Raw genomic sequence first — 16,043 nt, 5'->3', positions numbered from 1 at the left:
TGTTTGTCTGGGGACAGCTTTATGGCAATTTTTACTGCTGGAGCACAAGCCATTTTAGATTCATGTTTTGGCTTCCTAAATATTGTCAAAGAAAACAAATCCTAACCTTATTGGCTTTCGCTGTATGATCCGCAGACAAGCCCTAGCTTCTAACTGAACGTTTCACTGAAAGTGGCTGTCAGTTTAGTTAATAAAATTAATTCAGGTGCTGTGAATATTCTTTTTTTCCGAGTCCTGTGTACTGATCTCAGTGCTGAACACCAATCTTCCATAAACAAGTCTGCTGTCTTACGAAGGGCAGTGTGCTCAGCAGGCTGTATGAATTGAAATCAGAGATAGGACTTTTGAGTCGAGGGAAACCTGAGCTACATCATTCTATCACTGATGACAGCTTTGTTTTCCTCAGCATACTGTGCATACTTCTTTGAAATCCTGAATAATCTGAATTTGAAACTACAAGGTAAAAATACCATAGTAATGGATTAAAGTAGTTAGAATGATGTGTGGGGCTCATAGTCGCTCATCTTGTAGGCATCTGTTTAAAAGGTTAGGAATTCTTACAATAGCCTCGTAGTACATTTGCTCAATACTAAAATTACAACAGGGACCAATTTAAAAACAACAGTGACATTCATGATTATAATACAAGAAAGAAAGACTTACACTATCCTCTACTTATCCTATCTTTAGCACAGAAAGGGGTAAAATATGCTGCTGTAAAACATTTTGATAAATTACCACATGAAATAAAATATCTGACAGACAGCAGTAATATTTTTAAAAATAAATTGAAACATATCTCCTTCTATACCATAGATGAATTCTTGACTAGGGATAAATAAATCTATAGGTATAATATATGAATTTTGTGCCATTTGAAACTTATCGTGAAATTGGTCAATGGAACACCCTGAGGGCCTTCTTGTGAAAGACACATCTATTAAAGTGTCACCTGGATGCTCCCATTACTATCTTTTCATTCAATGAACTTTTAGATAGGCAGCAGTGCCATGTCAATGAGTGGAGAACATTGTCAGTCCCAATGCCTAGAATGGCTTCAAGAAGAGTTCAAACTTAAGTTCCTTATTTGTCCTCAGAATGCTGTAGTGGCAAAAGCCGCCTTAAAAATCCTCCGCCAGTCCTCATCTACATGCCTATGTGAGCTGGGTTCGACTAGCCATGAAAACAAAACATCTTGGTTGCCTGAACATGGAGAATGTCCTTAGGTATATTTCAACTAGTTTCAAACCAACATTCAGGAGCTGCTTAAATAAAAACAATTTCAAGGATCTCATTGATGATCTGGAATTTTTTTGTGACTTTCGTCACATAAAATAAAAAGTTGGATGTGAAAAGTCTTGTTCAGTTGAAAACGATATCATAAGGTATTTAAAAAGACATGAAGGTATTTCTATTTTGGTTACAAAGCCATTTGAAACAGAATAGTTTTGTATTACTCTGCTTTTGAAAACACTCTCTTATCGAAGTGTTGATTGTAGATTACAGTTGAAAAAAATTAATAAATAAACATAGAGGGGCAATAGATATTCCGTGGGTGCAAAGGGGGGGAGAGGGGGGGGGAGGCAGCAGCACCTGGTAGGAAAGATTGGAAACCACTGATCTAGAACAAAGAATCTCAACAATTTGTTTACATTTTTATCAAGATAATAAGTGATAATATTTTATGAGGAGGATTTGAAAATCAGAGATGTCATAATATCAAGTATTTTGTAATTAGTAATGTGGATGTCATGCATTTGGAAACAAAATGTATTACATTAGTATTTGTTTCTCTTTTAAAATCAGTTGGGATATATTTCTTGTTAGAATCTCTATCTCAGTGTACAAGTAACTTGATTGTGTGTGGCATTAACCCTTAATCTGTGTGAAATTAGCTCTACTTGTCTCTTCACAGTATACAAAGCACCAAACACAATTGCAGTGTCAGAGGCTGAGTATTGACACATACAAACGCACACATGGGTTTCCCTCTTGTTCCGATTGTGTAAATGAAACACAGAAGCGAAAGTCCTTCATGGAACCACATTAAAAATATATTCATGTTCTAATGTGAGACTTATTATTGATAATCATTATGAAATTATGGTAAATAAAACTTGAAACACAGTACTGGTTAAAACACTAAAAGTTGGTAGTCTTCGTAAAACAGAGAAGAATAGGCATGAAATCCACATCTTGTTGACAACAGAGGTCACTCAGTTCTAGGGGACGTACAGGGTGAGAAAGAGGGTGCAGAAATTGTCATCATGTTCTGGAGCATCTTGAGAAGCAATGTTTACGTCTGACATGACATCACACCACATGAGGCAGCGTTACCTAATCAGAAACATTAGCTAATGATTAGTTATAAATGTAATGTGTACCTGACACACTGCACTATATTTGATACTTTGCTTAAAAGCGAACAGGAAAGGTGGGGGTGGGGGAGGTTGAATTACTGGTTGTGTAGTGACAGAGCTACAAGTGTATAAGATGATAGATGCTTTTTTACTTTCATATTACTTGAGTGTTTCCTTTACCATAAAAAATTTGATTTGCAACAACAGGTGTGTGTGTGTGTGTGTGTGTGTGTGTGTGTGTGTGTGTGAGAGAGAGAGAGAGAGAGAGAGAGAGAGAGAGAGAGAGAGTTTGGGGGAGAGGGGATGAATTGTTACTGTCCTTTTATTTATACAAAATTGTGAAGAAGTTTTACCTATTTTAATTTGCTTTAACTTGTAAAGTTTCAGACATCAGTGGAACCAATGACACGCCAGCCTGGGCAGTTGCTTCTCACAAACAGCACCATTGATACACTTCAAGATTTGCATCCATTTTTCACAACACTAAGTCAGCATCGTACTCAGCCTCCAGTTACATCAATCAGTCAGCTTGAAAGTGCCATAGAATTAGACTTCTTGGAAAAATTACCTCCTAGATAAATCCATTAGCATGTGCTACAATTGGTATCAAGAATTGCATGCTCTGTGTTGTGAATTCCTGAATTCCTCTCCTAATTTTGGGTTCGTAAATTTGTGACTATACAAGTAAAATTTCATTTCTGCCATCATCAGGGAATGTCAGGTAGAACAGAGAATAGGGATCTTATAGCGTACGCTTAAAAACAATTTTGAGGCACTCAGTTATACAGTGTAATTGTTTTTTTGAATTTATACATTATTTATGTGACTGTTCTCTTACACACCTTTCATGTCAGTGACTGGCAGTCTCAGAGGATGCATGCAGCAAAATAATTTGGTACTATACCTGAATTTACTGCTACACAGCAGCCTTTTTTTTTTCTTGATCAGGCACAGTTATATGGGCCAGTTGCTCGTCTCTTAACGTGGTTCTAGTTTAGTAAGAGCCTAATAGTAGAATAGGCACAGTGTATTCTTACTTTTCGTATTTTCTTAGTAACTTAGTAAATGTGAATGTACCAAAACACAAATAATAGTTTAAGAGCAGGGAAAATATGGGCATGTGTTAACTTAAAAACTGAGAAATGTTACCTGTTTGTTTAGTTACTACATTCACAAGTCCTTTTTGTTGTATTGGATGTTGAAGATGATGACAAGCCTATTTTTTTTGTACAAAAAATGATGATGATCGTCTGATCTATTAAAAGGAAGTGCCTCCCCCCCCCCCCCCCCCCCACACACACACACACACACACACAGTATCCTACAATTTCCAGCAAGATAATGTTCAGGCATATCAAGAAGTCCAGCACAATACTTTAGTATTTCTAACTTCAGAGTTAGGTATGAACGTATGGCAGATTTCATCTTATATTTGTCTGAAGTATTTGTTGTCCAGAGTATCTCAATAAGAGACGTTACTTGGAAATTGATGCTACATACTGCACTTGGCACAGAGGTAGCTGGTTTAACAACACTGCATTTACTAACTCATTCTATTGTGAATTGTGGTTTACTAGACTCTTAACGCACATAATGTAAATAACTTGATTCAGGTACAGGAGACACGTCAAAATTGCAGTAAAATTTCACTATGAACATAGAACAGTTGGTGTTAACAAAAGGATACTAATACACATTTGTTCTGTATACATAAAAGAAAATCTAACACTTGATTACCCACTGCTCAAATTATCATTTCATCCTCTATGAATTCTTCTATTGAATAGTAGTTCTTCCACAGAACAGCTTCAAAATATCTTGGAAAATACCTTATGAGTAATGAAACAAATTCCTCTGACATATTTTACAATTTTTGCAAACAAGTCTTCCTAGGCTTGCATGTTTCATTACTTGAACATACTTATAAGAGAAATAATGAAAAGGGGGAGACAGGTATGACTTTCACATTATTGTTGTTACTGTTTAGATACTGTACCTGCAATTGGACATGGGATATAAACCAACCATGTTTTTCAATAATTTCTATCCATTTGAAATGTATAATTTTAAATGATTTGTTTGAACATGAAGTCGTTGCTATCTAGGAGTCCTGAATCTTCATGTGCTGTAATCATACTTACTACATTCTTACCTTCAAGAGGCAAAATTAAAACAAGAGGACTCTGGGAGTGGCCCCCTGCAATTTCCTTCCTACTTATAATCTGCATACATCCATTTAATGGTAGATATTGCAACAACTTATAGGCTTTGAAAGCCAGTGTCTGTACCTCAGTTTCATTTAGCTGTATGACTCTATTCACAGAATATTTAAATAATTTACCTTTGAAGAATGGAAATTTTCAGAACACAATTAAGTACAAAACATTTGTATTGTATTAACAAATTTGTTGGTAGCTCAGTGCATAGCATAATGGAATTGTAATTGTAGAGTCATAGGTTTGAATGTAGGTAGGTGGTAGATTATTTGTTATTAGCTTTTTAAATTCCATATTTATTAACCAATGGAAATTAACTAATAAATAATCACGTTTTTAGTAAAAAAACAATTTTACTTTTAATTACTGTTCTTTCAAAAATGCGAGTATTCACAGTGAATTAAAATTCAGTATAAAAATGCGAAATGTCAAATATAAAATGTTTTTTGTAACATCCTTTTTCTGTGTGTGTATCAACTTTTAATTTATTTTCTTACAAACAAGATTTAATATTTGTTAATTAAAATTTCCATTTTAAAAAGTAAAACAATTATGCACATTAGTGACTTCATGACTACAATCTGATAACACGATGCTCCTACCTACTGATCAATTAAATAATGAAATACAAATGTTTTTTGCTGAACACTGCTTGGAAATCTCCTGATCTTCAAAGGTGATTTGGGAGGGGGTGTATACTGCTTTAGGAATTTGATGTCTGGGCTCTGACTTTAAAATCCTATATGGCCAGTCTTTAATGTCGTTCAGTAATTATTGCTGATAGACTCATTCTTTGTATGTATTACCTAATTATTTAATTGGATGTGAACAAAACCAAACCTGTAGTTTCCCTGACTGATTTTGAAAGTCTTCACTTACTGGTTTTCGCAACAGTCATTACCTTACACTACTTTGAGCAATGTTATCTGTCTGAGGTAAATGGGAACCTTTACTTAGTTTTAATTTGTACGCAACACTTTTTTTTTTTTTTTTTTTTTTTTGTGCAGATCTGTCTGATCCTTGGTGTTACAATGTCAGTTATTTTATTTGTTTTGCCATTTTCCTGTATTCTAACTGCCTTGTATGGTGCTTACATGGATAGTATCTTGTACTGATACTAATAATTAAAACAAACAAACCAAAAAAAGAAATCTGGTTTAGCGTGCATAATTTATCTGTTGCTGTGATGGACTGAAATACACAATACACTGAATCGAGCACTGTTGCTAATGTAGTTTAACTGTAATATATATATAAATCAAATATCATTTTATAAACAAGAATTTGGAAAGGCAGCTTGTATCTGATTTATGTGTAGCACATAGAATTTCGAAACAACACAGTCTGTACTAGTTTCTGATCCAGACCTCCTTTAATTCAAAGCTAATAAATCTCTGTGCTGGTACATGTTGTTATGCATGATACATCAATCGGCTACAAGTGGGTGATTGTCTTTGCTAATTTTTGTTTGTTTACATCCTGTTATGAATGAGTACTCTCACGAGCCTGTACCAGAGCTTAAATTTCTGTTATTAGTGATAGTAATTTTATTTTTTTTGTTCTTCGTTGTCAGCGTATTTTCATGTTCAATCGTACTGACTGGAATTTGTGTACAGTTTATTGCATAAAAGACTGATTCCATTAAAACACTTAAAGAAAAAGAGATATGTGAACAGAAAATATTTTGTATCTACTTGTAAATTTGTAACGTCTGTAAAAGTGTATAAAATTTATTGTTACTGTTATGTCCAGAGTATATATACATTTCAGTGTAGGGCTAATGATATTTTACTTTTTGTTCCGGAATACATTCACTTTATCTGTTGTTCAATTCACTCATGGTCAAAATTAAAGGGACCATATATGTGTGCACCTGGAGCCAAATGTAGAAACGAGTATGAATGACAATGGAATTTCCATTGTTTGAAAATAGATACATATATATATATGGATATGTGATGATAATAGAGTAATGACCATATAAATTGTAATTACTGTGTCTATAAAACTAAGTTTTTTTACTTTCATCTGAGGAAAAAGAAATGGTATATTTTATCTTTACTATATTTCATTACTACTATTTGTAAATACTTTAATAACATCAGCTCTTGTATGGTAGTATTTTGTACATGTTAATAGTATGTAATATGGAGATTTTATTTAATTTTAAATTGCAGATATTGAAACATTGCTGGAAAACGTTATTTTTATATTATTCAGAGTATGTTTATTCTACAGTGGTGCTTTCTGCAGCTTTGAAAAGTATTTCTGCTACTATGATGTATTATCTAAGAATTTTCAGTGTCAGTACACTGTATATGACTTTAAAGTATTATTACATTGTTTTTATTCTTAATGAAACCACTGGTCAAAAAATGTTTGGTATATGACTTGTTTCTTGCATTTCCTTGAATCAAGAGGATGTGTGAATCTAAAATAACCAAAACATACAGCACATATATTAAGCCATTTGTTCCAATTTAGTATCAGTATTGCTATCTGACACACAAACACACACTTTTCATTATATAACATTCATACAATTTCAAATGAACCATAGTGTTTAATACCTTGTTGACAATTTCACTAAGGAAGGATGTAAGACGTATCCTTTTCAAAGAAATTGTTCTGACATTACTTTACTTTAAACACTAAAGAATACATGGAAACTTGAACATAACCAAAACATTTTTACAAATGTTGCAGTACACTAAGCTCTCATCTCCATTATAGAAGTGTATGTTCAATCTGAGATGGTTCAATAGCAACATTGTTGTAGTGGTTAATAAAAAAGAAAAAGAAAAAGAGAAGAAAATAAAAGAAAAGGTTGAAAATGGTGGGAAGGAATGGTGAATAAAAAGGGGGTTTTAAAATCGTAAATGACCGTGAAAAAGGGAAAGAATGAAAAGCAAATCGGACTTCGTGATTCGGAAAAGCCATTGTTGGGGTGGTCCTTGTGGCGTTTCTGAGCAAAAGTCAAACCAATTTCCACTACAAAAATTATTTGAAAAAAAAAAAAAAAGGACAGAGAATAACAATTGTAACTAACAGGGGGACATGGCGTAGATGAGTTCATCCTTTACCAGGTTAACATGTCTTCTTTCGTGCAGCGTCCAGGTCTTCATTTCTGTGTGAAAAGTCTGCTCCGAAATCTTGCAATAAGTTTCATTGTCCAGGAATTTCTAATGTATACAAAACCGTCTTGATATTAAATGCAATTTATTTTAGTTGCTTCTCTCCATCCTCCGAATTTCATAGCAACTTCCACAATGTCTACACATTAATAAGTTTTTTCGTCTTAATCAGATCACGTCTGCATTAAGCTTCCGCTCTTGAGAGACAGGAGGAAGTTCATCAAGATCTCAACAAGGAAAGAGGGAAGAAATTACTCAGTTTCCCAAAATTATATGAAGACTTTGTTAACTAGTAAAGACTGTAACACACAAGTACACAGCAAGGGAGTGCGGGACAAATTACCTATGTGGTCTTTACAAGGGTTCCAAAAACATTTTCAACAAATACCAGGATCTCTTTCACCGAGGCTACAATATAGGCAAGGCAAGAACAACATCGGGTCATATTAATTGAGCAGCTTGGGGGAACACAATGGTAAGTGCCACTGCCATGTATTTTGAGTTATAGAGTCAACACTATGAGTACAAATGTGAGGATGAAGCTTCATGGTAAATGACAATGGCTACATGTTGCAGTAACAGAATGGCAAGTGACAAGTAAACAACTGGCAACATGAGGGACCCAAAGTATGGTTTTTGAGATTATAGCCACATTTTATGAGTTGCAAGAAAACAAAAATGTCCTTAATGCGATCATGATATATCTGAACAGACTCCTGCTTACATTCCCAATGACTCGCAGATATTTAAATTTCCAAATCCATTGTGCTTAGTATGTTTCAGGAACATAATGGCAAGTAAATGTACATACCATTATGTTCCTGAAATGCATGAAATATGAGGCTATTATTGAATAGCTGCTTCTGACAGCTTGGCAGTGTGAATATGCATATTTCTTCTATTCCTACAAGAAATAATAATAATAAAGATGATGATGATGATAAAAATAATCTTTGTTGGTATTCAAATAATGTGCAAATTATTTGAAATTGGCCTTAATATTGAGCAATCGCTCACTGTCTCAATTACCTGTTATGAAGGGGCAGGGGGCAGAACAACAATTGAAGAGGTCTTCTCAGAAGAGGATGAGATACACCACACAAGGAAAGTTTAAGCAGAAGATGTGTAATACAGGCCAAGAATACACTGATAGAAAAAAAAATTGCAACACCAAAGAGTAGTTGTGCAACATAAACGGAAGTTGGTAGGTGTGTTTCTACATCCGAAAGATGACATATATTCAAATTTTGTGCCAGTGCTAGTAATGCCACTATGAGGCTGCAAGTCAAGTTTCTTTTAAATACACACTGTAACAGCTGTGAGCATTAGCTATCTTTGAGGCTGGATTTAGTGAATTGATGTTAGTTAAGAATGCCTTTAAGGTGACGGAGGTGCCATTATCGTCACCTACTGAGATTAAATGAGGTCATGTAACAGGGCTATGAGAAGCAGTATGTTCCTTTTGCAATATAACAAAGACTGGGTAGGAATGTAGCCATTTAACATGATTGCTGGCAGTGTTTTGTCACCAAAATGTATGGTCGCAGGTTGCAAGAAGTTTGGGCTGCTCAGGACAGCCCGTGGCTTTACTGAGAGAGAAGACCATTGAGTTTGGCATATGGCTCTGGCACACTGCATCTGCAATAGCAAATTTAGTAGCAGTTGACACCGCAGTGACACAACGAACTGTTACAAGTCAGTTGCTTCGAGGCCAGTTCACAGCCAGACAACCTGTAGCATGCATTCCCCTGACCCCTAAACCACTTCTCACTGCAGTGCAGAGTGCAGGTACTGTGTTTTGTGATAAAAGCTGGTTCTGCCTTGGTGCAAGTGATATTCGTGTGTTGCTTAGAAGCATGCCAGTTAAGGGTCTGAAACCAACCTGTCTACATGCTAGACACAGTAGACCTACATCTGGAGTTATGTGTGGGGTGCGATTTTGTATGACAGTGGGAGCACTCTTGTGGTTACAAGAGATCTGTCTCGAATCAAGATGGGATGTAATCCAGCATCATCCACGTACAGCATTAACTGTCCCTGTATTGACTGACCGAGTGCAACAGGCATGAAACTCTATCTCGCAAACTGACATCCGGCATCTAGCAAAACGCATGCACATTTCCATGTTTGCATTCAACAATCTCGCAGTCACATGGATAATTAAAGTACCAGAATTTCACATTTGCAGTGGCTTATCTCACACTTAACATTAACCTGTGATCTTGCAATGTTAATCACTTAAGTATGTTACCTAGACAAATGTGTTCCCAAAATTTTGTTACTCTAGATTATTTATTTTTCCATCAGTGTACCTTGTTCTGGAAAAAGTGCAGATAAAAAGTATGTAGCACCTACATGCCACTTTCTCTTAAATGTTTCAAGACTGTGGATGAAAGCAATGTGAGGCAAGCGTCTCAACATTCTAGGAAGTTGGTGACTGATGTTCAGAATGCATTGGCTGTCAACTTAAGAAATGTATGCAGATGGAATATGACTTCTGAATACCCATCATCTGTATTCATCAGTGAGACCTTCCGTCATGACATGTAGCACGAAGTAAATTTTATGAAATGTGGGAGGCAAAACCTAGTTCTTACTCTTTGATTAAAATACAACAGACCCAGACTGAAAGAAAATCAGCATATAGAAAAGTCAAAACAACCTTTGGGTGAAATTAAAACCGAAGGCATCGGTGTTATGAGTGCAAGAGGATTTCCACTGTTAAACAGATGGACAGGTGCAAAGTGCACATTGGAGGCTTCTACAAGGAGGAGGAACTGTCTGATGGTGTGACAGAATTGGGTATTGATATGGATGACAGGTGATCCAGTATTACACCCAGAAGGTAACAGAGCTTTAGAAGATTTGCTACCAAATAAGGCAGGACACATAGCTAGCATTACTTCAGAATATGGAGGAAGTGGCAACCAAACGACTTCATGTGGATGTGTAGAATGTATTAGACTGGACACAAACCATCTGACATTTGGAAAAACATCATCCACATAATCCTGAGGTAACAAGTGCTTTCATTCAGCTTACAACTCATCCATCAATGAAGAATGGAAAAGAAAATTGAGAATCAGTTAAATGAAGATCATTTTCCCTTTAGGAACCAGAGAGGCAGTTCTGATATGCTTGATAATGGAAGAAACACTTAAGAAAAATCAAGACACCTTCATAGGATTTGTTGACCTAGAAAAAACATTTGATGATGTAAACTGGTGCAAAGGTGTTACTTTTCAGAACAACAGGTGTAAGCAATACACACAGCTAATATACAATATGTATAAGAGAATTAAGAAGGAACATTCGGAATGGAAGACCAAGGATGAAGTGCTTCAGGTTTAAAATGGATGTACGGCAAAGATGCAGCCTTTCCATCCTACTGTCCAATCCGTACATCGAAGAAGCAATGACAGAAATACAAGATATCTTCAAGAGTGGGATTAAAATTCAGGGTTAAAGAATATCAATGATAAGATTTGCTGATGACATTGCTGTGCTCAGTGGAAGCGAGGCAGAATTACAGGACATACTGATTGAAATGAACAGTTTACAGAACACAGAGTATGGGCTGAGAGTAAACTGAAGGACAAAATTGAGTATTAGCAGAAATGAGAACAGTGATAAAATTAATGTAAAAATTGAAACCACAAAGTAGAAAGTGAAGGAATTCTGCTACCTTGGAAGCAAAATAACATGAGCACAGACAAAGAGCACATTCCTGGCCGGAAGAAGTATACTCATTTCAAACAGTGACCTTAATTTAAAGCATCAACTTCTGAGAAAGTATAACTGGAACACAACACTGTATGGTAATGAATTGTGAAGAGAGAGGGGGAGGGGGGGGGGGGGAGAGGAACATGAGAAGATAGAGAGAATCGAAGGATTTAAGATGTGGTGCTATAGAAGCCTTAGGTTTGAAGATAATTTGCACAGAGATAGGTAGGGAAGTGTGGATGGGAAGATGCATTTTCACATTGTTAACCTTTTATGAAGTGTTGCTGCAGTCAACATTGAACAAAACTATGCAGTTACCCTCACCCAGCATTCTTTATGGCACATTGCCTGGAATGAGATTAAATTTCATTGGCTGATGGTCGAAATAATTGCTCAAAACAGTTCGAAATTGAGCTATCTACCTATGTGAGGGGCACTTCAGGTTGTAGTAGGCATGTACCCCAAATATAAAAATAATAATACTAGTCATTGTACTTCTACAGATAGGCTTAGTCCCTTTGCTAATCACTTTCTTGTTTCTTGCATTTTTAGAAATTTCCGTGCACCTGTGCTTCGCACTATAAAGTAAATTATTAAATTTTAACACTTGGATTTTTTTTTCCCCTCCCTTATATGAGATGTTATCAAAAATTAATAGGAATTTTTTATTTCATGGGCTTTATATGTCCAATTTTCGAAACTTTTTTTATCTTGTTGGTACATATGTTCCTGATGTATGTAAATTTAGGCTTCCGCAGCATGTAAACAAATACACCCTGAAGGAGGTCACTTGTGTTAGGGACCAAAACGTCGTTAGTTTTACATATTGACAGTGCAGTCACAAACTCAGAAAAATTTTATTGATTCTTGATGTATGTTTACATTTTCAGCTGTTTTGAATATTTAGTTTGTTGAAAAGGCTATATGTGTTTTCAAGCAGTCAGTGAATTTTTATTTTAGAAAAAGGTATCTCAAAACTTTTGTATTATATTTTGGTTGAAAAACTGAATAAGTACAGCACACCGGATTCAGACTGTTGACTGTGACTTTTGGCAAATCTGCTACGAACAAGACAAGAGTTTATGAGTGGTATAAATGTTTCAAAGAGGGTTGAAAAGACGTTGTAGACTATTACTGTCCTGGATGCCCTAGCATACCAATTACTGAAGACATTGAGGAATAAGTAAAGAAAATGGTTCTGGAAAATCGCAGAATCAACATCAGGAATGTTGCTGATGATGTCGGCCTATCCTTTGGCTCATGCCAAGCAATTTTTTTTGTTGATGTTTTGGCATGAAACATGTAGCAGCAAAGTTCGTTCTGAAATTGTTGAATTTTGACCAAACACAGCATCGTGCAGACACGGCTCAGGAATTGCCGAATGAAATTGAAGAAGATTCACGACTTTTAAAGAAGGTGACAAAATATGGGTACAACATCGAAACAAAAAGGTCCAAATGCCTCGATGTAATCTGCTTGAAGAGCCAAGACAGCAAAAAGAAGTAAGAAAGAAATATCCTCTTCAGATCCTCTACCCTCTAAACTTAATTTTACTAAAAAAAATTGAGTTTTATTTGATGTTATGGTCAACATTAGTAAGGAAACATTGTTCTTTAAAAAAGTTTTTGATTGGTTTTTTGAGAATCTGATGTGTCATATACGACACACTGGTACTAAAGGCAGACAATTATGGAATGAATGTATATGACAACATATGTTATAATATAAATTTATTGGGCAAGTTAAATAAAGAAACAAATTTCATTGTACAATATCAAAGTGTTAATATTTTTAAATTACATTATTTTAACATCCACTGATTTTTCTTGGTCAGTTCAGTTCGTGTGAAAATCTCGAAAACAATTTCTGCCCTTCGCGAGGCACAAATGAATCTTGCATTCTGTGCAGAAAACTCGTGCTCTTACACTTTTACATCCTGGTCGCCTACAACGATGAGTCTTTTCATCGTTGGTGACCTCTGGCATGTGAATAGCACTGCTCTTTCGTTTAGCATCACTCGGAATTGGTGCTGGAATACTTTTTCTTTTCAAGGAGCTGGAGGCGATATCTACTTCTTTATCTCCATCTGTAGATTCATCATTAATATCAGATACATCATTTCCTGAATGGATAAGCCACTCTGATACGTCAATTTTAAATTGTAGGTAGTCCATCGTATTCTTCCTTTTTTTCTTCAGTGCATTACAGTCTCTCCTGTACTCTATCCAAGCTGCAGCACAAGCAAAATCAAAGAGATGCAGGATCATTCGCACTGTCCACTTTCTCGATCTTGCACTTTGTCTGTAAACAGCAATGACACGATCCAGCATGTCGACCCCACCCATATTTTCATTATATTTTTCGATAGCAAGAGGCCTGCTGATATTTACGTATTGTTTGTCTTGCTTTGACCAACGCCTGCACCGTCCCAGAGGCAATTTTCCTTCTGCAGATGAGGCAACAATTACAGATTTGTTGTCATACCATTTAATAATGGCAATTTGTCCATCACCACGAACAGACTGATCAGCTGCACCCCGACCTGCCTTTTTCATTTCTGTATCCGACTGAAGATCGCTCGCTCTTGGAACTTTACAAGACTGTATTGTCCCTGTAGCCTGACAGCCTCTGTCTGAGTGTAGACAGTCTAGGAGCTCAACCGACGTAAAGTATCGGTCCATATAAATTATAGACCCTTCAGGTAGCGTAGTTGCCAGTCTCATTACTACCTTTCCGCCAATGTTCAAGTAATCATAGCCTTCCAGTATACTGTCACCTTTCCCTTCATACATGAAAAAGTCAAGTGGTAATCCATCTGGAGATGTGGAAACGAAATTCTTGAGGCCACACGGATTAGGCTTTCCACGAATGTATTGCCGCATCGTTGTCTTGCCCCAGAAAGGAATCATCTGTTCATCAATGGACACCTTCTGTGTCCTAGGATTTTGTAAACAACCTGCTCTGACGGTGTTTAGCAAAGGACGAATTTTCCAATATTTATCTTTTGCTCTCACATCACTAGACACATCATTGTCTGTAACTAGTTTCAGTGCACTTCTGATTGCAAAAAACCGCTTCCTTGACATTTTCCCTGCTACATCAGTCACTCTCGTCCCGAAAGCCCAATACATATTTAATCTGGGGTAGCCAAGGCATGACATCTTGATTGAGATGCCAAAAAATGTCATAATCTCTTCAGGAGTTGTATTTAGTGATTTCCCTGTGCGTGAAAAAGATGACTGATTGCTACAGGATGACAACAGCTCAAAAACACTGTAAGGAATATATTTAAGAAAATATTCTCTTGTCTCACAATGTTTCCCTTGCCAAACAGTTTCTTCAAATGCTGGTGCAGGTGGTAACGGCTCAAAGACGTCTGTATGGCGCCAAGGGGGAACATTTCTGGATTTCTGTCTGCCAAACTGATCAGTCACAGTATCTGAGACAACTTCACACGAATCGTCATCACTTTCCACTTCTGGTGCTAAAACAGTATCTTCATTGCATTCTTCATCACTGGATAAACATTCAAGCTCTGAGATGTCTCCATCGAACTCCAGAGGTCTGTCCAACTCTTCAAGGATCTGTGCATCTGACACTGAAGAAGTCAGGAAAGGTTTAATTACTTTAAATGAAACAAAAACCTGTAATTATAATTACAGCATCAAACAATTAATGTAACGTTTGTAAAATAAGTCTAAGGATAACGATTGACTATTGCTCAATAATTTTTAGGACATGTTTTCTAGTGTACACAGAAATACACATTCAGTTCCAATGTGTCCTATCTGACACACGTGTACAAAGCCTTTTGTAGTACAGTGAAAAATATTATTTCGTTGTTTTAAAATGCTCACATACCGAGCAGTAGTGTTTGCCTCAAACATTATGCACGTTAAGGTAATACAAAATGTAAATAACTTTACATAAATGGGAACTTACAATATCTCGACATCATTTTGTCCGCCTTTTCACGCATGCACTCAGAAAACAAAGCTTACACTCGTCACTTTACGCGCCAGACCGCTGAAACTCGCGGGAATCCATGCTGACATCTCGCGGACGTCTGGGAAACTACTTAGACATGTGTCTCTGGCGTTACATTGGAGCTGTGGCTAAACAAAGTTCACCAATTTGGTGTGTCATATACGACACGCGGGATCTGAGGAGGATATAGATAGGTTTGATCACATATGAAGGTTCTTCTCCTCATTGTAGGTCAATTACAGTAGGATAGTGCATCATGAGTTCCTGTCTTAAGGCTGTACAGTTAATAAGAAATAACAGTACCTGGAAGTTATGTGTGCCAGCTGCATGAAGCAATCTACAGAAGACAATCGGAAATGTGGCAAAACCACTCACGGAAATTGTCTCCCAATAATGCTCCCACTTGTCCCTTGATGATTGTTCATGATTTTTTGGCAAAAACAACAACATCAACATCATCATGTTGCTCCAGCCACCATATCCACCGGACATGGCCCCCTGCAAATCCTTCTGTTCCCGAGGCTGAAGAGAACCACGAAGAGACATAATTTTGCCACTATTGATGAGATAAAAACACTCACAGAGCTGAACAGCCTAATGAAAAGTAAGTTCCAGAAGTGCTT

The 16,043-nt window shown here is 36.4% G+C and overlaps 2 protein-coding genes across 2 annotated transcripts in view; one reads left to right on the top strand and one right to left on the bottom strand.

Moving 5' to 3' along the window:
* Positions 1-5,727, top strand: part of LOC126160489 (protein dopey-1 homolog) — a 328,138-nt gene extending 322,411 nt beyond the window's left edge. The window contains exon 31 of the mRNA XM_049916952.1: positions 2,742-5,727. Within this exon, the coding sequence (XP_049772909.1) occupies positions 2,742-2,939 (198 nt within the window). The 3' untranslated portion in view covers positions 2,940-5,727. The remainder of the gene's footprint in view (positions 1-2,741) is intronic.
* A 7,541-nt stretch (positions 5,728-13,268) lies between these two features.
* On the bottom strand, positions 13,269-15,488 carry LOC126159108 (piggyBac transposable element-derived protein 3-like). The gene is made up of 2 exons (XM_049916560.1): positions 15,435-15,488; positions 13,269-15,077 (listed from the first exon to the last, which is right to left on the bottom strand). The coding sequence occupies exons 1-2, from the start codon at positions 15,486-15,488 to the stop codon at positions 13,269-13,271; spliced, it is 1,863 nt and encodes a 620-aa protein (XP_049772517.1).
* Positions 15,489-16,043: the final 555 nt, after the last annotated feature.

Source organism: Schistocerca cancellata, chromosome 1 (assembly GCF_023864275.1).
Source record: "Schistocerca cancellata isolate TAMUIC-IGC-003103 chromosome 1, iqSchCanc2.1, whole genome shotgun sequence".
In the NCBI taxonomy this organism is placed as follows: domain Eukaryota; kingdom Metazoa; phylum Arthropoda; class Insecta; order Orthoptera; family Acrididae; genus Schistocerca; species Schistocerca cancellata.
Note: the sequence above shows the minus strand (reverse complement) of the source record. Positions and strands in the feature narration are given on the sequence as shown.

What these genes read in the sequence shown, in the direction of transcription:
- LOC126159108 (XM_049916560.1), bottom strand. Translation starts at nt 15,488, where the DNA reads ATGTCAGCATGGATTCCCGCGAGTTTCAGCGGTCTGGCGCGTAAAGTG. An exon ending in TGGCGCGTAAAGTGACGAGT is followed by an intron (nt 15,078 to 15,434) that starts GTAAGCTTTGTT and finishes TTATAATTACAG; the next exon opens with GTTTTTGTTTCATTTAAAGT.